The sequence below is a fragment of the Mauremys mutica genome, chromosome 18 (assembly GCF_020497125.1).
Source record: "Mauremys mutica isolate MM-2020 ecotype Southern chromosome 18, ASM2049712v1, whole genome shotgun sequence".
NCBI classification, from domain to species: domain Eukaryota; kingdom Metazoa; phylum Chordata; order Testudines; family Geoemydidae; genus Mauremys; species Mauremys mutica.
This window is the reverse complement of record NC_059089.1, coordinates 25,801,902-25,823,846: the sequence shown is the minus strand read 5'-3', so window position 1 is coordinate 25,823,846 and position 21,945 is coordinate 25,801,902. Positions and strand designations below refer to the sequence as shown.

The 21,945-nt window shown below is 46.7% G+C and overlaps 1 protein-coding gene across 6 annotated transcripts in view; it reads right to left on the bottom strand.

Annotated features, from left to right (window-relative positions):
* The window catches only part of CRB2 (crumbs cell polarity complex component 2), a 134,429-nt gene that overhangs the window by 19,997 nt on the left and 92,487 nt on the right, over positions 1 to 21,945 (bottom strand). For all 6 annotated transcript variants that reach the window (XM_044992530.1, XM_044992529.1, XM_044992531.1 and 3 more), the window contains 5 exons: positions 17,580 to 18,281; positions 15,072 to 15,267; positions 14,226 to 14,365; positions 13,606 to 13,788; positions 12,472 to 12,585 (listed from right to left, as the gene is read on the bottom strand). In XM_044992530.1, coding sequence (XP_044848465.1) covers positions 12,472 to 12,585; positions 13,606 to 13,788; positions 14,226 to 14,365; positions 15,072 to 15,267; positions 17,580 to 18,281 — 1,335 coding nt within the window. The remainder of the gene's footprint in view (positions 1 to 12,471; positions 12,586 to 13,605; positions 13,789 to 14,225; positions 14,366 to 15,071; positions 15,268 to 17,579; positions 18,282 to 21,945) is intronic.

Sequence of the window (21,945 nt, the reverse complement as noted above, 5' to 3'; positions counted from 1 at the left end):
TTATTGCTGTAACCCTCACCCCATGTGATATCTATGTAAATACTGTCTGGTCTTGCAGCTTTGATGGGTTGTAAAATTGCACAACTGCAATTTTCTATTGGAGACCCCATGAAACATGCAGTATTTGGCACATACACAAGCTGTAAGTCATTTACCTTTTTGTACTTTTCATTGTCTCTTTATGAAAATTAATAAAAAGATTAATCACAACAAGAATTCAGTGCATTTAAACCAGTTTGCAGACTGCTGAGGGGCACACTTAGTGCACAGAGCACCACAATACACAACTATTCAGGCAAGTAAATGGAAACAAAATGGAAGAGTTAATCCAATAATTCCTAAAACAACCCTTGGCAGCCATAGTCATAAACACTCATGAAGTTCAATTCACCACCAAAGAAGAAATAAATATATGCCCCAAAGGCACATGTTGGGCCACATTCAACATTGTACAGTCTCACTGAAGTCAGTAGGGTAAAAAGCCATTGCACTTTATCCTACAGACACTAACCACAGCCCAGTAGAACGTGGGACGGTTAGGAGATATTACAACCAGATCTGCCATCAAGTGGCTTCAGACTGATGAAGAAAAAAAAACACACTCTGATTAGATGCCAGTCCACTGTTCATCGAGCCCATAACATCCGTTTCCACTAATCTTCGGAGACAGCCACACGGATAAGCCAAGTATGGATTATCCAGATCTAAATCATTACACAGAGTCCAGCTAGCAAGGATGGGAACAAGGAAAAGAAGGAATCCAAGCACAAAGGAAGTGAATGAAAACAAATGACATTTAAAAAGAAAAGCCATTAAAGCACTAGGGTGAACATGATGAAGAGATGTAAATAGTAGCCTGAGTGGAGAGCTGAGGGGAGATGGAGGTGCTGCATTAGGAGCTGATGACCTGTAATATAAATCTCAGCAAAGAAATGGTGTTTCTTGAATCCCTGTGCCAGTTCAGTGACATAGTTCCCAGCAATGTCTTGCCGTAAACCTCAAAACATTTAGTGTCCCCCAAACTAGCTAAGTTAGTTTACTCCCTTCAGGCCCTCCCTGGATAGGTCTCCTGTGGCCCTTCAGACCAAGCATTCAGCTGTTGCTGAAGAGATGCCAATTTATCAGTCACACTTCAGATTTAACATCACTCATGTCATTCCAAACTATACTTCAGTTTGGGTCCAAGGGCATAAACCTTACAGATCTGGTAAGTAGCATGGCAGGGATAAGCTCGGTTCTGTTCAGCTAAACTGGTTTTATGCTGTGGTCACCATCAAGCCAGCACATTACCAGCTAGTGATCTCGGAGATAAATCATAGGGGAACTGCTCTGCATTGTAACTGTGGGCAAGTACTGTGGGCATTTTAACAGTGACCTCTGCCGAAAAACTTACTCAGTGGGAAGATTCAGAACTGCTTCGGAGATGGCCACTGGTGTCAGAAACACTTCTACACAGACAGGTAAGCACACTTCCTCCGCTTGACTGTGAGGGAGGGTGTTGATCAATGCCCATAGATGATTATTAGGCTCAGCATGGCGTTCAGGCTGCTGCCCGCCAGGACTGGATATCAGGGCGCAAGGGGTGCTCAAGCCAGTCAAGGGCAGCTTGCGGAAGGCTGCATGGTGGCTACCAGGGCTGTGGTCAGCAGACTAGCATTGTAGGTAGCAGACAAAGATGCAATGGGATCTGGTCTCTGAGCAGCAGAGAGTGGAGAAGCTGGCTGGGATCTCGCCGAGTGGGAGAGAGCTCCATTTCCCCATGCAGAACTCACCCCCAATTGGCTCTCTCGTCTCAGAGCTGGGAACCCTGAACAAGGGACCCGTCAGGCCCCCACCACCTCCACATTAAGACAGTAGCAGGAAAGTCTGTTTGTGCTATTTGCTGGACTCCCAGATGACACCTGTGGTGTGAGCTTTCCACACCAGGTGGCAAATTAATCCCCGCAGTGAGTGCGCAGCCCCAAGTTTGTGGCTAATTAAATGCTGAGCGCTTCCCCCAGGACACATGTTTTGATTCCTGGTCTGTTTTGTTTGGAGGGGGTGATGGAGAAGAAGTTGCCACTTCAGATTTTGATATATCTTGGCTGGCTGTGGCTGGTGCCTGGCAGACCTAGCAGCATATGTGCAGAGAGAGAAAGAGAGATGTGCTGGCTGTGGAGTCAGAGGGCAGCTCTTAGCAGAGGAACAAAACACAGATCACCATCATTATCATCACCCCTGCTTGCAAACAACCACAGGCAGGAGAGGGAAAAGGCCTATGAAACAATGTCTAATAATACCCCTCCTCCTAGGGGCCAATGGAGCATATGGCTACTGCTTTGGCCAGTCTAGTTTTAAAACATCCCACATGATAAGGGAGACTGTTCCAGAGCTTCTGTCTCAATGAAGCAAATATTTCCTGGAAACCAATGTACCCCCCCACTTACCAGTTCATCCCATTGCGCCTACTGTACCTCTACATACATTCTAAGTAACTCCTCTCCTTCCTTGGTGTTTACACCCTCAGACAGATAGCTACTCTGCCCTCTCCTCATCTATTGTCACTTAGAAGGGTCTGGCTATGCCATCCTCTCTAGTCTGCTGATAAATTTGTCATCTTCCTGAACATCCTCCAGATTATCAGACTCTGGTGATGCTAGATTTAAAAAACAAAGTCAGCTGCAGGGAAAAGAATTCCCTTGCTGTCTTCTTCCTAGATGCTAACTGCAGCTCACCAGAGGGGTTTGAGTTTTGTGTTTTGGATGTGAATGATTCAGTGTTAATGCAGCCAGGAACGCAAACAGCAAAGAGAAGGAAATCACCCCACTCCGGAAATAACAAGATTTTTGCTTTGGGCCATTACAGCAGAGAGAAAGATGCAGACCATTTCCTGGACTGTACCTGGTATCCCAGATTTCTCCAGAGGGGATGGTTGTGTCTCTTTGCAATCATACTGGAAAGGACTTTTTTTAAATTCTGTTTAAAACTTTCAGTTGTATTCTTAAAAGGAGGAGCACAGAGTAACCTGTGAGCACAAATGTTCCATTTTAGGTGTTCAGAGAACAGAACTTAATTCCATGTGACACTTCTGTTGCAAAAAGAGGTACTTTTTACACTTGCAGATTTTGCTGTGTTCCCTCTGAGCACCTGATGCTAGGGCCCACAGAAATATCCATAAATAATAAAGGAAAAGACAGCATATTATAAAATATACTCCGATCTTGCAACTCTCTTTAATTAGATAAGAAAATCACTAAGGACCAACTAACAAATATAAGAGGAAGCAGCCATTTAGAAATCAGAGACTTTCAAAGTTGTTGTCAGGACAATGACCACTATTTTAAAATATTTTGGTTAATTCAAGAGTGTCCAAGGTAATGACTACATTAACCAGAAACTGTAAACAAAACACACATGCATACTCTTATTACAACTTTGAAAGTCTCCAATTTCCAGTGCTTTCAAATGGCAAAGCTGAGTCTTTCAAGCCCTACCATGCATGAGCCACCTAGGTATTTCTAAAGCACCATTGTCACGGTATCTGATCAATGGTTTTATCTGACGGGTGCCAGGGTTACTAAATCAGCAGTGCCCACCGGGAGAGCTGAACAGAGCTACTGACTCACTGAGAGCTATTTCTAAATATGGCTTTGAAAATGCGTTATACATGTTAAATGTCATCTCATACCTAGAGAGAGGCAAGTGATGAAATAATATCTTCTCCCTCTCACAACAGAAATTGGCCCACCTTGTTTCTCTAATATCCTGTGGCTGACATGGCTACAACTACACTGCATACATCATACCTGTCATACGTATGTATGCAAGACAGACAGATGGACACACACACAGTAAGAGAGATTCAAATTTAGCAAATCACATGTCTAGATATCCAAAGTCAGGTCTATTAACTGGCCCTTTCTATTAATGAAGGATATGAGTATTGCCAGCCATTCTGGAAGCACCATGTACCGTGCAGTGATCTTTACTAGCCAGCACTGCCTTGCCCTCTCCCCAGCAGGCAGATGCATTCCTAGCAGCCATTCCCCAGTGCATCCTAATTAGAGCTCCTATTATTCCAATACAACATAAAACAGAGACTTAGCTGCAACAACCAGGCCCTGCAATGACAATTATGTTTGCATCATTACTGCCATTTCCATAGCAACACACTGTTTGGACCTCTCTCCCACCCGGCACTTCTAGCCAGAGAGACTGGGCGTGGAGGGTAGTGCAGGGGGCAGTGAAGTGCTCAGCGTTTTTATTTTGAAAAGTCCCACTGTTTTCAGTAAAGGAAATTTTCATACCTTAAAAAATTCAGTTGGAGAGGCAGAGATTTCACAGAGTAAGTGTGAAAGACGTCATGTGATTCTAAAGTGCACCTGAGCGTGAAGGGAGAGCTGACACTCTGCAACAACATCCCAACTTCAGTCACTCCCAGCAAAGAGGAGGAATCAGGGTTACAGCAAAGACAGGCATGGGGCTCCCAGCATATTGCTCAGCACAGTCGCTGCCAGCATCACGACAACTCTTGGGCCACAAAGCTTCCTAAACAAAATTTTGAGTCCTTACAAAATAAAACCAGGTGCCTGTTTACACAGGATTTTCCCTCTTTGGTTAATTCTTGCCCCTCTCCCCAAGTCTCCAGCTATCACGACACAACCTGAGTTGTAACCTCTTACACACCCACCCACCCCAAGTTGCACTGACTGCAGTATCTGTCATTACCTGCTAGGAGATAAATTCCACCCACGATCACACCAACCAGCACAGGTTTCATGGCAGATTCCTTGCAGACATTTGTGACAGTGACGGAAGAAAGGTGGAGGTGGGATGGGGAGGGGAGAATGAAAATCTGGACGGAAGGACACAGTATGTGTGAGCTCTCTCCCAGTGCCTGTCAGGCAAAAGGGGATTGGAAATTAAACCAGCCAATATAAAAAGACCTGCGCTGTGGTGAGATCTAATCCAGCCCTGCTCTAAACCTCCCCAGCTGGCTTCTGTCAGTGCTGACAAGAAGAATGTGTCTACAGTGTATTCTTACTCAGTGCGTTACAGTAATGCCCTGCAGGATCCACAGCATTAGCTCCGACAGTGGGAGGACTGGGACAAGCCCCTGCCCTCGCTCACACCCCGTGCTGTCCCACTGATTTCCCTGCACAGGGATGGCACAATTGGGGCCTAAATAAGAATTTTTTCCATTTCTGGATTACGAAGAAAAGCTGTGTATCTACCACTGACTAATAGCCACTGCAGGTAACAACAAATGGAGCACTTCCCAGACACGGAGGGTGAAATCCTGGCCCCACTGAAATCAATGATAGTTTTGCAAAACTCCCATTGACTTCACTGGGCCCACGATTTCATCCAGAGAGTTTCATTCCTCCACTTGCCCTGTTATCTCATTGCGTGTGTTCAATCTGCAATATTTGCAAACAAAAGCTACTGCAGCTCTTACTCTCATGGGTGATTTAATTGAAGCCAATGAGGGAGAAAGGAAAAAGAATGACAAGAAAGAGCAATAGAATAAAACTGATTAAGTGGATAAAAGTGAAGGAAGATGCTGAAGTTTCTGAATGCCAAGGAGCAACCGCTCACAACCTCTCCCTGACCACGCAACTTACTTCAAGTGTCCTCATCCCAACCAATGCCTTTGCGCCAATATCTCCTTACCAGCCAACAAACAGCTTTTGCCAGTCACCCGCTCAACAAATGTTCCTGATCACCAGTGACACAGAGGAGGCCATGTCCTGCAGTCTAATGGGCCATACTGATTTCAGGCATTGGGATCAGGGGGCCAAGCATCCGTCTTTCCACATAAACAGCTGCAGAGACTGAACTGCCAGAATCTCCTCATTATCTCAGGATCTGGCAGGGTCCAAAAGTTTTGGCCATGGCAGTGATTTCTTTCTGCTTTGCAGCAGGGAGAGTTCTTATTTCTGCGGAGAAAGATTATTTAGAACTGGGGAGCTTTTCCCGAAGTATCTGAATTTTGTAAGCAGCACTGTCAGGTTAAAAATCCTAAAAAGGACAATGCCTACATCCCATGTCCTGCGGTTACCAATGCCACCTTCAGACATTCGAACAGAATTCCAACAGGTCATGCATGCTGCTGGCTTACTTTCGGCACTTCACCCAGCCTAATCAATCCAAACAGACTAGTCAGTTTCACATTGATCTGATGTGGGAGGCATGCGCGGAGTAGATACGTGCATGAATTTAACTTCTCAGGAGGTATCTGGGTTGCTTGCATGTCAAGCCCCCTTAAAAAGCACAGATTTTGAACGGTTAACTAGCAAAATTAAGCCCTGATCCTGTAGTTGTCACCAGAGGGTGCTCTATCTGTATATATGTGAATAGTTAAGTGAAAAGATGCAAGTGGATGGCACACAAGAATATGTAGCATTGTTTCGGGTTTTGCAGGACCAATGAAGTTTTCTGTTGTGTACTGCAAATGGCATTGAACAGCTCTTTACATCAACTGTTCACATGACGTCAAAAATAAGAGTTTTTACTTCTTTAATTCTGTGTTGTGGATGACAAGAATCAGAGTCACTTTTGCAATGGCTGCAAGCAACATTCCATTCGCTCTTCTTCTGAGCGCATGCACAACATGCCTCCAGTAGCACCTGATCAGGATTTATCACCAAATTTTGTCCACTGGTTGGGTCATTAGTTTCCCCAGCTTGGAATGGGTACTGACAGGGAGTGCAACGTGAACGCTGATCCATGACCCTCTGGCAATACAACTAAATGGGGGATATCTGTGAAAACTGGAGTTTCTTTGAAACTTTCAGTTAGACTCTTACACCAGCATACAGGCATAGGGGTCTGTCTTGCTCCAAGGAACTGCAGGATCAGGGGCCTAAAAAGGTTCTGGACCAAAATCTTGACCTCGGGAGACTGCAGCAAGCAATTCAGCTCAGCTGTTGGCTCACTATTTATCATTGCATCTCTCCAAATGCATTACATGGAATACTGTTAAGTAGTAACAGTAACTGCTTCAATTCCTAGGATTCATGTAATAGCATGCTACAGATTAGTGCTACAGACTTGTATTTGCTTTGGGAAGAGGACCAGCCCAAATTCCACATGTTGCTTCTTGGATGGAGGTTAGTGACTTCTTTGACATGTTTGTGAATTAATCCCAGAAATTACCATCAAGGCTCTGAATGAGTGAGACATTTCCTGAGAGCACTGGCAATGGGAAGAAACCTCTCAGACAGCAATCCCACTACCTTTGTCTCTGGAATAAATCTTGTTACAAGAGACTCCTCACTGGGAAGGAAGGAGCACTGTTGCATTTGCAGTATGCAGGCAGATTACACTGTTAACCGGCAAGCAAAACTGTGATTACGTATGAAGATAGTGAACGTTACAGGGCATGCCTTTTGCATGGGAATTCTGAAGTCTGTCCTCCGACAGCAGCCTATCCTTGTAAAATATTGTTGGAGGCTAACAGGAGCTGGGCCAACAGCTCTCTGCAACAGTTGGAGCTTTGTGGTTTCTGTGCACAGACCTCTTCTGTCCCTTTGAGTTGTTCTGCTCACATCTTTGCCTGGCCTTATTCTGGATGCGACATTAAGCCAGGCTTCACCCATTTTCATTAACAGGGAAGCCTCATTTAATTCATCACTGTTGCTCCACCTTTACTAATCCTCTAAACCCTTTACCCAGGGTGAGCCGGAAGTAACTGGCATATCTCATGCTGCCCTCTGGTCAGACAATCTGCTATAACAAGCACGTCCAAACAGGCCTAGTGCAGCATCAGAATCGCAGTGGATGCTTTTGATCACAGGCACTGTATGCAGTTAAATCACATCTGACACCAAGACTCACACAGGCACTAGTGTGGGGTGTAAATTCCTACAGTGTCTGGTCAGCTGACAGCATGTTTAGAAGGTCTGACTAACAATGGAGCCATAATGCAGTAGGGAGCCGCAGAGTGAAATGAACAGTACAAAGCTCACTCTAGCCTTATCCAGGACCAACTAATACTCCCTCTGCATGAATCTGAAAAAACAGTTTAAGCATCTGTTTGAACATTTTACAGACAGCCTCTTTGCTGCTGCCATGGTGTGTGCATAGAAGTAATATACCTTCCAGGTAAAATGAAGGCAGCCCCAGGAAATATCTGCTAGCTCCAGTCTGCTGTATTTGCTTAAAGGGCTTCTTCTTTCCAAGGGCTAAAGGCTTTCTAATCTCTTTAGTCTCTTAACCTTTTAGCTGCCTTCCCTGACTACAGTAGAGGTCACATTTCTGGAACAGAACAGACACCTGGAAAATATCTGTATGAATAAATTAATCTGTCTGGTCAGGAAAAAACACCAATCCTGTTTCCTCAATTCACTGCACTGGGTGGTGTGTGTACCAAGTAACACAAAACCACAAGTGTGTCTGGGCTTGGGTTGCATTCTTGCACAAAGAGCTATTGGGAGAAGCAAAGGTTGTTAGTACAACAGAAAAAGGGTTTCTGCTTCCTCCAAGAGGGCTGAAGAGGACATTGCAATTAAAAACTCGCAGCTGGCCCATGCCAGCTGACCTCAAGCTCGCAGGGCTTGGGCTAAGGTGCTGTTTAATGTTTAATTGGGGTGTAGACATTGGGGCTCAGGCTGAAGCCTCGGCTCGAGGACCCTCTCACCTCTCAGAGTCCTAGAGCCCAGGCTCCAGCCCAAGCCTGAACATCTACACCACAATTAACCAATCCTTTAGCCTGAGCCATGAGCCTGAGTCAGCTGGTATGGGCCTTCCACGGGTGTCTGACTGCAGCGCAGACATACCCTAAGGCTGAACAGAGTGAGCTGACCTCTCACTCAGGCTGACTGAATGCCAGAGCACAATGCTAGGGGGCAACCTGCTGCTGGACAGCATTCTTAGGAGGAGACAGAGACTGTGTGTTAGGCCACTCGTAGTCATTACAACAGCTCCTATAATTTTTTTCAAGGGTTAACTGGCCAAATTCTAATTCAGCAATTACATTCTGCCAACCTAAATGCCAGTTCCCATTTCAACTGAATACACTATTCTTCCTCACTTCCTGTCCTAAACTGTTGTCCAGTTAAACACACGCCACATTTCACCCAAAGGACAATTCAGATTAATAGATAATTCGGTTTGTTCTCATCAGAGAACACAGTAATCATCTGAATCCAGCTCCTGTTCAGCCATCTCTCAGAGCCTGGCTGTCCCTCCGGTGAGAACATGACTTTAGTTTTATCACAGTTGCCATCTTTTCTGGGACCAACAAGACTCATCCACCCCCTTCTTTGTTTAATTTTGCTCCCGCACATCCCTCTGACTCAGCCCATGCAGGGAATTCTGAGCACCACCGGATGGGAAAGGAAGACACAGCCTCTACCCCTGAGGGCATACAAACTGCAGAGGTCACATGGCCCATATATCAGAGGGGTACCTGTGTTAGTCTGGATCTGTAAAAAGCAACAAAGAGTCCTGTGGCACCTTATAGGCTAACAGACGTATTGGAGCATACGCTTTCCATGAATCTGACGAAGTGGGTATTCACCCACGAAAGCTCATGCTCCAATACGTCTGTTAGTCTATAAGGTGCCACAGGCCTCTTTATGGCTCATATAGCAGACAGACTCTCCCAGACCTTTTATTCTCAGTGTCCTATCTTGCCATGTGGTTCTGACAGGACTGGGTCACTTGGCTTCCATTTACTGTCTGTTATTGTGGCACTAATTACATTTTAGGCAAGAGCCATCCCAGCTCTGTGCAGTGCTCCAGCCTGAGACAGCACTTAGGCAGTTAACACATGTAGGAAGGTGATTTCTGCTGATTCACACAGTTATCCCACAACACTCCCCACATTCCTGAGACTGAAGAAAGGGCTCCAGGAGAGAAAATGAAAAAAGCAGCCTACATCAGAGTAGCAAGTTCACTTTAATCATGGAAGGCAGCTTAAATCCAAGCTCATGGCAGATCTAAGCTGCCACAGAAATGTGTTTTGAACAGAAACATTACTGGAAACTTCATGAAGTTACTCTGTGATCCTAATATGAAGTAATAAGCTGTTTACCCAGCAGGACTATACTGGGATTAATTGACAAAGCAGGGGAGATTAATTGCTATTATTTCCCTGTCAGCTTCACTCCTCCACATGCGCTCACTCAGCTCACTGAGCTCACAGAGAGGCAAAATGTGACTTCCCCACCTGCTGCTCCCAGCCTTTTACTGTTGTGTCTTGGAACTACCCCAAAGGAGACATAGTGATTTAACAACACAGCACCCTGCCTCTAATCTCCTTCGAGTACTAATGAACCCCAAACAGATGCAACAGAATGAACTCTCTAGCGCTGTCTCTCCCCATCCTATGCCTGTGTCAGCTTTTCTTTCCATGAGCAGTCCCAGGGGCTCAGAAGGATTAGGTAGACCTACAGTTTGGGGAAGTGACATGAAATGCTGAGCTCCCTGGACTCCCAAGAGTGGTGCCAGGGCACTGAGGGAAGGAAACGGCCCTGGAAGCCCAAGCAGACAGGAATTATGACTTACAATGGTCAGACATTTAGTGAGCTATACAACATTCCATTGGGAAGAGGTCTGCATCTGCAGGTGCAGCACTGTAGGAACTGACCCTGCGCAGCAGTTGAGAGATTGGAATAAAGCCTATTTCTGCAGCCTTGTCTACATGGACTTTTCTTTCAGAACAACCTAAGGTGTGAGTTTAAACTGCTCTAGTTATACTGGTGTAGCCCATGTGGACACACTTATTCTGGTAGAGGAGCACTTGAGAGGGGCTTAAGCTAAACTGAAGACACACGTGTTGGAATAAGATTGTCCACACAGGTTATACTGATATAACTAAACTAGTATAACTATACTGGCATAATGGGGACTAGAAAAGGCCCAGTGCAGACTCAGGAATACTGCTACCCACCACCTACTGAGAAGAGTTAAAAACTCTCTTGTATCTTCAAGTTTTTCCTTTCTCCCACAAGATGGCAGCCTTTCAGCATTTCAGGCAGCATACATTTTACTCTTGGAGGGCTGGAAGAATGCAAGCCAGTTAGAAGAGAATGTCTTTAGTATAAACCATACCCCTTATCAGTATCAGGTTGTTAGTTAGCAGAGAGATTAAAAAAAATAGGGAAAGGAGACAAGAGGTTTTCCTCTGAGGTTAGAGATGAGCTGGATTGGCGACAAGGTACGGAGAGAGAGGGATGCCACCCAACAGCTGAGCCTGCAAAGAAGGTTGTCGCAATCATAGCAGAATGATTGTGTGGCGGGGACGGAGACAAACTCCATGCTGGATGAGAAGAGACACACAAACCTGATCACTTAGGGAGGACATCTCTCACCTGCCTTTGCCCCATCCTGTTTGTATCAAAATAAAGGACCCATCCACATGTTAGCAAGCATGTGGTAAAAATACATCTTTTTTCCTAGTGAAGACAAGGCCAAAGTACCAGCTCTCATGGTCAGTTAGGGCAGACTATGTGGGCCTAGCAAGCCTTTCTGCACCTCTTGTTTCTGTGGTGTCTGGGCTATGTGGCATGTAGCTCTGTGTTTAAGCTTAGATGTTAAAAGATGCTGCTACATTTAAACTGCACACTGGTTTAGAGGCACCACCCCCACTGTTCATCCCTCCTGCCAAAGGGTACAAACAGTAATGTGCTTAGCCTCACAATTCCGCTGGCAAGCCAGTCTCACTATTTCACAGGTGGGGAAACTCAGGCTCAGAACAAGGGACACACAGGGCATCTCTAGCAGAAGCCAGGTCCACCACTCCCCCACTCCCAAGCACATCCTTACACCCTAGCAAACAGAAAGGGCTGCAGTGCATTTCCTCATGACACCAAGACCTTTTGACCTCCCTAAATAACAGAGTATAGCCTCCAACCCCAAATCCCCGGCTCATCATCCAGAGGGGAGAAGGAGAAATATCATCATCATTTTATGTGCTGGTGACAGGCTCCTCATTCCCTGCCCCAAACTGCTACAGCCCTTAGGAAATGTCGACCATTCCAACCCCAGCCTCCCTGAGAGACTACGGCCACAGCACCCAAAATGCCTCCTCCCTCTGGCTTCACACATCTTCATCCCAAAGACTATTTCGGTTCCTGAACATAGCACCCCCACCCCACACCTGTCAAGAGGGTGCCTATGGCAATGTGCAATATCCCTCTGCCAACACCTAAGAGATCCTCAGATTCTGGTGCCCGACTCCCTCACACAGTTCCGTTGATCTGCTCACATCCTCAGTTCACAGCACTGCCAATGTAGCCCCGTGCTAGGAGTACAGGACATTCCCACATGTCTGCCAGTGCACTCCAGTCCTGATCTGGAAACAACCACAGCTACACCAGTCTTAGGCCTCCACAGCTTTCTGAGTGAGATTCATCTCAACTCACTCAGCAGCCTTCTCTAGCCAGTTCTAGGATCCAATTATGCAACCATATGGCAAATCAGTGACTCAATAAGCATCAACTCACCAGGATCACCTGATTCCACACACTCTATCACCAACATTACCTGAGTATCCTGGTAGACAATGGCAAAGGAAGCCGTTAACCAGATCGGTGCAGCACCCTCCGTTCTGACATGGCTGAGACTCACATTCATCAATGTTAACAGAACAGTTCTCCCCTTTGAAAGTGAAAACACAATCCCGTTATGATTATTTCAGTAAGTCCAAGCAGTGGATGTGCGCACATTCTCTGCAGGGGGAATCTTAACACCTTCTTTCACAATTCTTTCCTCTTCTTCAGCAGCTTTCACCCAAAGATCCAAAGTGCCCATTACAAGTGCTACTTGTCCCTCAGTACCCACCTGGCAAGCAGGTATCGTTAATCCCCATTTATGAAATGTGGAAGACTAAGGCGCCGAAAGGCTAAGTGATTTACCCCAGGCCACAACACAAGTCAGTGGCAGACGTGAGATCAGAACCCAGGAATCCTGACTCTGAGACCCCTGTTCTAATAACTAGAGAAAACTCCCTCCTATATTTCCAATCCCCCCCCCCAAAAGGGCACATCCTCTTCTCCCTCGAACCCATCCACACACCCCAACCCCACACTCCTATAAGCTCTTTAAAAACACAACGGGCAGTCTCTGCTGAGCACCCCTAGAGCCCTTCACACGCAGGGAGAATTGCCTGCCCATCCCAACCACACGGAAGGTTGCTACAAGAACAGTCATGACAAGGGGAGGCTTAAGACATTACCTGGGACTCCAGGGGACTAACAGCTTCCTCCAGAGGGGGAATGCCCCATTGACATATTGCAAGGACAAATTTTGCTTTATGCCCATGGGAGGGGCCACCAGGGCTATTTTGCCATCTGCCCAGCTGCAGGGTACTGAACAGAACATTAGGGAAGGGGGGGGGGCTAGTGCACCAGCCAGGAAATCAGGGCCTTGAGGGATATGGCGTTCCGGGTAGAGGGTGTGGTACTGGTTACACTCCTACTGCCATCTGCAATATGCACATACAGCAAAGGAGAGCCACACACTCCTCATCACGAGGCAGCTGTGCAGCCAGAACCATCTTGCTCTGCACGCACCACATGGGTGGCTCTTGCTGCACAGATGGCTCCTCTCCACTCCCTGTGACCCAAGCTGTGCAGCTCCTACTAGGGGGCACAGGGCACAGCTCAGTGGGTAGCTCACCTGAAAAACCTGGCTGGCACCAGCAGAGGAAACCTGCAGCTTGACTATAGCTGAACTCGCTGGGGAAGTCGTGTCGTGTCCCATAGTAGGTTTGGTTGGATCGCTCAAAGCACACGCCTCCATTGTGACAAGGGTCTGTAGCACACTCGTCCACATCCTCCTCACAGCGCTGCCCTGTGTAACCTGCCAGGCAAACAAACACAGGACTTCCTTGGAAGGGAGACAGAAAACTAGCCACCAAGATACTACAGCTGCCAATAAGGGAGCAAGTTTATGTGAGCCTGAGACACTGCAACTCATCTAGCACAAAGCAGCAGGGTCTGGCATACAGCACTAGTGTCAGAGGCAAGAGCCAGTCAATTCATCTTGCCCAGGAGAGAAAAGGCCTGGGCTTAGGAAAAGGGAAATTTCAGGCAATGCAGCAGAACACATTTCCCTGCTTGAGACCTTCATGCCAGTGGAAGACTCTCCCGAGAGAAGCAATGGGAGCCCCATCACTTGGGGGTACTGAAAACTAGACTCATACAGTATAGAGCCAGTTTTGCTAAGGGCAACCTAGCAGGTCCTCTCTGCCACTGAATACTCAGACTGCAGGAGAACGAAGCAGTTTCCCTACTCACCTGGCCAGCAGGCACAGCTGTAATTCTTGACACCCTCCAGGCAGGTAGCATTGTTCAAACAGGGCTGGGAGACGCACTCCAGGATATCCAACTCGCAGTACTCCCCTTCAAAGCCTGTGTCACTGCAATCACACTGGTAGCTAGGTGAACACAAAACAGAACACCACAAGAGCTCTTCAATCCAATGCCCAGTCCCCTCCAAGGTAAGGAGGGCTGCCGGGGGAGGGGGGGGGAAGAAGTGGGGCAATTTGCCCCAGGCCCCGTGAATCCTCTGGGCAGCCCTGAAGGTAAGAGCAAACAAACTTATGGGGCTAACTTGCTAGCCCTCATGTCCACCTTGCAGAATTCCTCACCGATGGGCTGAGAGAAGAGACAGTCCCATCTCCATAAACAGAGCATCCTTGCAAGAAGTTAGTGGCAAGGCAGGTCAGCCTCTGAGCCTACATAGTCCCCATGAAAGGCAAGGATCAGACAGACAGGGATGCTCTCAGTCAAGGAGGGTGCCCACTTCTGCTGCTTGTGATCGTTCATTTAAACTGCAAATAATTTTCATCACGGAGCAGTAAGAGACAGTAACAGGAATTCTTTCAAGCATCTCTGGGAACTCTGCTAGTGGAAGGAGTCCTTTGGCATTAACACCCTCACTGAACGGCTCTTAGAATAACTTCAGTTTAACAAAAAAACAATAGGGAGTGGGGGAGGGAGGAAACGCTTAAAGAGCACTGAGCCCAATTCATCCTTCATGCTCTGAAGTCAATGGACTTACACTAGGCAGGTGTCTCCTTGGCTCATGTCAGATATCTAATCACTGAAATGCAAATGGCCACAGCAGCGTGCATCCCTCACCTGTCAACAAGGTCATGACATATCCCTCCGTTGATACATGGTTGGCTTGCACATTCATTGATGTCCACCTCACACTGGATTCCCTCATAACCTGGTGCACAAGTGCAGGTGTAGAACCCAATGTGGTCAGTGCACGTGCCCCCATTCTGGCAAGGGCCTGAGTCACATTCATCTATTTCAGCATCACAGTTTACACCTTTGTTACAAAAGAGAGAAACATCCATGTTATGGACTTGGCTGGAGTTCTGAGCTGGGATCACAAAAGCAATGATATCAAACCCACTCTGCTAGAACACAGACATGACAATTTATAAGTTCCTGGACAGCAGACAAGCATGCAATTACTAAGAAATGCTTAGTTTATGAGTATTTGCAGCCAAGTCTATTTTGGGAAGACTTATGGGTTTTGCTTTTAAATCAACAAAACTGAGAATAGTTTGCAACAGTTGTGAATCTCTAGCATAAACTTATATTTGATTTCACTGAATTAATTAATTCCATCAGCATTTAGCAAATGAATTACACTTCCCGGATGAAACATAAAACCAAGGTCCTGCTCCCTTACATTCATTACAAAAGTCCCATACTGCTTTATTTTGGGGTGGGGGAAGTGGTAGGGTGTGAATTGCAGTGTTGTGGCCAAGTTCAACCGTTGATATTTACATTCTGCAGCACAGTGTTCCCCTTGGTTTGGGTTACATGTGATATTCTTCATTGCTGCATAGCTGCTGTGTTCCACCACAGAGGCGGTTGCATTTCAGTGGCTGGTGAAGTGATCACTGTATATCCTTTACCCTCCTCCCAAAAATATTATGAGGTTTGTAACTTGCTTTGAGGTCCTCAGAAGGGAGGTGCTGGAGAAGTACAAAGTATTAGTTATAGTGGTACTAGCAATAATAATGGTCTTATTCATTAAGTATTAATAGCACTAATCACAGTAGAAACGTATCCATTATCTTTGTCTAATGTCATTTTGTCAAAGGAAATCTGTGAGAGATCCCATAGCAGCCATCCTACCACTTTCCCACCTCAATGAACTGCCCATGGCCTGACATCACCCCTCAAAGTAAGCCCCTAAAATGGCACCTGCCAATCCATCTAATCCTCCTTTCTGACAGAGGCTCACTATGCCACAGACGTGGCCACCCTAATCCTAAAGGAATGTGGGCCCCATAATCTGCCAGATCAAAACCTGTCAATCCTCACGTCAAAACTTCCCTCACCCAGATTCCAGCTGCAAGTGCCAGGAAATGCTCAGCCTGTGAGGACCAGTGGCTCTAGGAGGCTGCAAGACCAGGGCCAAGAGGCTGTGATGCAAATCCTCATGTCCAGCTTCAAAGTCACCTGGAACAGCGCATGCTGCTGCAACAGGCTAGGCTGTTTTACCCCTTACTGACACCAGCTCCTTCTGGGGGAACTCACAGTCCTGAGCTAGGGACTTGGCAGGGAAGTGAAAGGGAAACTGATGGGCAAACACTGAGTTGTGTTTTACACTCTAAATCTAAGGGTCATTTTAAGCCCTAAACAGCGCCTGCTCCTGAGTGGGTATTTTCCCCCAGCTCTGCCTTTCACCAGAGTGTGACTCAGTCAGTGACTGGATGCCTGATAGGCAACAACTCCCCGCTCCATTTGTAATCTGTAGCCCAGTGCCCCCACATTCCTTTACAGCAACATAACTCCTGAAACGCCTGTAGCCTGTGACAATGGGAAAGGCTGGGAAAGGTCATGTGCCGGCTGGTACCAGGGGGAGGTGGTTGCAGCGTGGACTGCATTCCATTCTGATAGCTGGGCTGGGGGAGAGGAGACCCCTGCGCCTCTGCCTCTGCAGATAACTCACAGGTGCAGATTACACAGTGAGTCATCACCAGCACAGTTGAACCTCAAAGAAATACTCAGAGTCTTATGCAAAATACTCCCAGGGTTTAACAGAGCTGGAAAAACAAATCCACAACTAATAGCTACTCCACCCCAGAGCCTCCTGCCCTGGAAAATGCCTGAAAAACAGGACAAAATGTCCTGGGCCAGTCTGATAGAGACTAGTTACATCCCTGAACTCCAACAAGTTTATTCTTCCTAAAGACAAATACGTCTCTCTCTCTGAGCTTCCCCTTAACCATGCCTTCACTAAACCCAATCACATCAACATCACTGCTGGGAATCCACGTCTCAACCCCATCCCCATCCCATAACCCCAGGAATCCAAACCATTCAACATCCACATCATCCCTGTGAATCCAAGCCTCGACCATCCCCCCAGGAACCCAAACCCTCTCTTTCAGGACGGCCAGGTCTAAGCTAGTACACACGTGCTCCCAAGCACACCAGAAGCTCAGTACATCAGACAGAGGCTCAGCCTCACAGCTGTAACAAAAAGACAGAGATGAGAAGCTTTTTGGGGTAGGGACTGTGTCTTTTGCTGGTTTTGCCACAAGCAGTTGCATTGATGGAGCTGCACAAACAGCAATAAATAACCCAACTGAAAGACTAATATGTGAGCGTGAAAGGTACCTGTATAGCCGGGGACACACTTGCACAAATAATGATCCATCTCATTCAGGCAGGTGCCATTGTTTTTACAGGGCCGGGATGCACACTCGTTGATGTCTATTTCACAGCGGTTTCCTTGGAACCCAGGCACACAGAAACAGTTATACTCATTCACCCTGTCTAGGCAGATGGCTCCATTCTGACATGGGCTGGAGGCGCACTCGTCGATGTTATCTTCGCAGTGGACCCCGGTGAGACCAGGTTGGCAGCTGCAGGTATATATCCCAGCACCCTCGATGCAGGTCCCATTATTTTGGCAGGGGTGGCTAGAGCACACAGATATTTCAGTGCGGCAGCCTTCTCCATTTGGTCCCATTTGGCATTGGCAGAGGTATCCATTTGCACTATCTACACATTCAAAATGAGGCCCTTTACAAGGGTCGCTCTCACACTCATTAATATTAACACTACACTCAGTACCTGTGAAGCCAGGCCTACAGATGCATTCATAATCCAGGAGTCCCGCAGTTTCACTGCATATCCAATTCGGGGGACATTTGTGCACAGCACACACAGAGTCGAGGAATTCACAGTTTGTGCCCATGTATGCCACTGGTTGCTGGGGGCAGAGGCACCTGTAGCCCCCCTCCAAATCCTCACAGCTTCCCCCGTTCTCACAAGGGAATGACGAGCAGCTGCTGGCAGTTTCAGAGCCTGATGTTCCTGTTAAGAAAGGAAACTTCCTGTTAGTCTGGGCTAGCAGCACGGAGGAACCCAATGGGGTCCTCCCTTAATCACTGTACACAGTAGATATTTCAGTATTAATAGGGCTGCACTGGCCATTGTTCACAAATATCCAGCCTCCTCCCATGGGCATTGGATTAATTATTTGTAGTCATGGGAGAGAATACATGCTCCCCTTTGGAAGGCATTTATCTGCATTCACAGCTGAGAGGCGCTGTTACATCGCCAGTTGTTTTGGGGCAATCACATGACATCAGCGAACAAATTGGCTTTTCTCCCATCTGTGCCTGGCCAGGAGGCTGTAACCTTTCCGCTCAGCCACAGACCTTGCTCCTGCTATCCATGCCTGCGTCACCTTGAGATTAGAGACTATTGCAATAAGATCAATTTAAATCCATTCCCAGGATGAAGCTGGTGCAGATGCAGTGACCACTTAGTATTTTATTGGCAGCACATGATACCGGTGCTCTAAGATCTGCACTCTCTGCTGAGTGGTTTCGGGGGCTAGTTTTGACCTTTAAAGCCCAAACGAGCCTGAGACCTTCATACCTGAAAGATGCCTCTCGCCCTGGGTGTTCTCTCTTTCCCTCCTCTTGCCATCTTTCCTCTTCTTGCATTCCCCACCCCTCCTACATCTCTGCCTCTAGTTATCTGGCTAAATCATCCATTTAACATGCACACTCTTAAACCAACCTGATGGATCTCTGCTCACACTTGTTTACGTCCTTTACATATGTTTTCTCTACCCTTTCCATAGATAAACTTGGTGCAATTTCCCTTGATATGAAGGGAATCTACGACCCAAAATAAGTGGCAGAGGTGAGCTACATACCAAGTTAACGAACCACAGGCCAGCTGACCTTATCAAGCCTGCACTGATTTACAGCTCAGTGCCAAGGAGTTGGCTGGAATTGGGAGCAATGGTATCTCACACTCCCAAGGAATGTATTTTTCTTAGCCAGAACCCCAGTGAGCAGAAGCTGCGGCTATAAATGTTCCAAACTAGCCTATTTCACACACAGACTTTGACCACAAGAAGAGCAACCCAGTAATCACTTACCAAACACACTATGCCTCAAAGGGAAAGGAGTGATTTCTTGCTGCAGTGAAGCCAGTGATGGGTGAGGCCATGAGGAGCAGATAATGCTGGAGACACACAATGGGCTTGGGGTATTATGGGACCAAACAGAAGCTCAGCTTCAGACAGGGGTTCCCAGAATCTGGGCACGCTCAGAATTAAATCTTGGGTTCAGCTCCCAAATATTCAATCCAGATTCTCCTTTGGTCTGACCCAGTATGGCCATTCCTATGTTCTTATGAGAGGTAGGCTGTTTGACATTGAGGGTAGGAAGGGGACTCCAAGAGCTTTCTGCAATTCACTTTTCACCCTGGGAACCACACACAAAGCCCACAGCTGCCAAGTCAAGGGAAGTGTACTGAGTGCAGTCAGAGCTCCTTCAAGACTGGGAATGTACAGTGATTTCCCAGATCTGAATCGCTGTATTTATGGGCGACACACCCCCAACCCATAGTGCTCAGAGCTGCATATCATCTTCAGGCAAGTGACACTACAAAAATACAGAAAGAAGGAGGAGGGGAAAATAGGCCACTGATGTGGGAAGTTTGTCTGCATTTAAAGTAAGCACATTAGCGTATTAGCAAGGGCTCAGGTGAGATGTAACAGGGCTGCGCCACTCTAGCTAGACCTCAGACAGATGCATCATCATTTGAAAGCAAGAGCTAGTAGTCGGAAAAGAGGCCTGGCAGCCTGGAATTCTCAAATGGTAATGTCGTCTCTGACAGAGACTCCCTGTGGTTGTTCCTGGCCATTGCACCACCTCTCTGCCTCAGATTCCACGAACCCCTCTGTCATTGGGAAGACTCTAGTTACTTATGCAGCTGCCAGGGTGGGATGCTAATGCTTATAAAGTGCTATGTAAATGCAGAGTATTAGTAATGAGAGAGGCTTGCAGTGCTGTTAATACTCCCTCATCCCTCTCCTTCCTGCATTTTCCCATATAGGCATAGCAGGGAAATGCACTAGAGACCTTTACTGAAAGTGTCTAACATGCTTGTGTAGGCTTAAGGATAGCTGATGGTGTCAGCCCCCCCCCCAATTAGACCTCCCCCCATTTTATTACAGTTTCCATTGAAGTCCTTTATGAGAAAAGGAGACAGTCACACCCTAAGCTGAATTTTCCATAAGGGCCCCTTTATCAGAGTGGAATGATCTATCCCTGTATCCATGATGTGCTCTCATAACACAGAGCAGCTTAAAAACGTACAACAGTATTTCACCCCCAAGAAATCCCGATACTCCTTCCTGCCAGGCCAGCCAAAGCTCAGACAGTGTCGGTCACTGTCTTCTTGCTTTAATTACATGCAGGGGTAAAGCCTAAGAGTCTTAAATGTCAAGTCAAATCAATCAGAACTGTTATAAACGGTGCAGCAGGTGAACTGGCTGGGGAATTATCTTGGACCAGCCGACTCTGATGGGATTTTGCTTCAGTGCTCAGTGCTTGGGGCTTACTTTCATCTGGGGAGATAGGCCTGTGTCCTTGCAGAAGCAGCATACTCTGTCCCGTACAATTCAAATGGGCTTCATGACCAGTTACGGATATTTTGCAGTTGTCTGTAAGATAAACCAGTCCTCTATTTAGAGAAAATAGAGGCTTCAGTTCAGTGAACTTCAGACTGGGATTTACTTGCAGAAGTTTAGCAAACATATTAAGCTGGGAGGGACGTCCTGGATTCCCTGACAAAAGTAGCCCCATCCACAATGTAAAATAAAAGGACAAGACAGCATGCACACACACACTTGGTGCTGCTTTTTGATGAACAGATCTTCATTCAGCTCCAGATCCCAGCTTGCAGAAGATTCCACAACAGAGAGGTTGGGAAAGCCAGGACACTGCAGGCGGGTTTCACACATGTGGCATCATTATGTGGCACTTGCAGACTATTTTGCAACAGAAAAGTGCATATGTTGGAAATGACCTTCTGTGTGAAAAGTGGCCACAGAGGCAGACTCAAAACTCGTGCAACAGTAAACCAAATCTGAGACATAATTACCATTCCTGTTATGACCGTTCCAACTTTATCTGTTGTAAGTCCTGTTGTAAGTCCTGGGATCACTAGCATTTGGAGCTAACCTTGTTTTCAGAAGCCAGTGTGTGCCTGGTCCTCTGTCCAGTCCACTCTCTTACTGTATATTATCCTGGGCTACCTACTGAAAGGAACAGACCTCCAAGAAATTCCAGCAACTGCAGCTGCAGAGGAGCCAGAACTCAAATGACCAGCAGATTTGTACAGCCCAGAGATAATGCTCAGCTCACTATCCTCAGTCCTTCAGCCATGCTACCACTAGCCATGGGGTAGGCAACCTATGGCACGGGTGCCGAAGGCAGCACGCGAGCTGATTTTCAGTGGCACTCACACTGCCCGGGTCCTGGCCACCGGTCTGGGGGGCTCTGCATTATAATTTAATTTTAAATGAAGCTTCTTAAACATTTTTAAAACCTTATTTACTTTACATACAACAATAGTTTAGTTATTTATTATAGACTTATAGAAAGAGACCTTCTAAAAACATTAAAATGTATTGCTGGCACACAAAACCTTAAATCAGAGTGAATAAATGAAG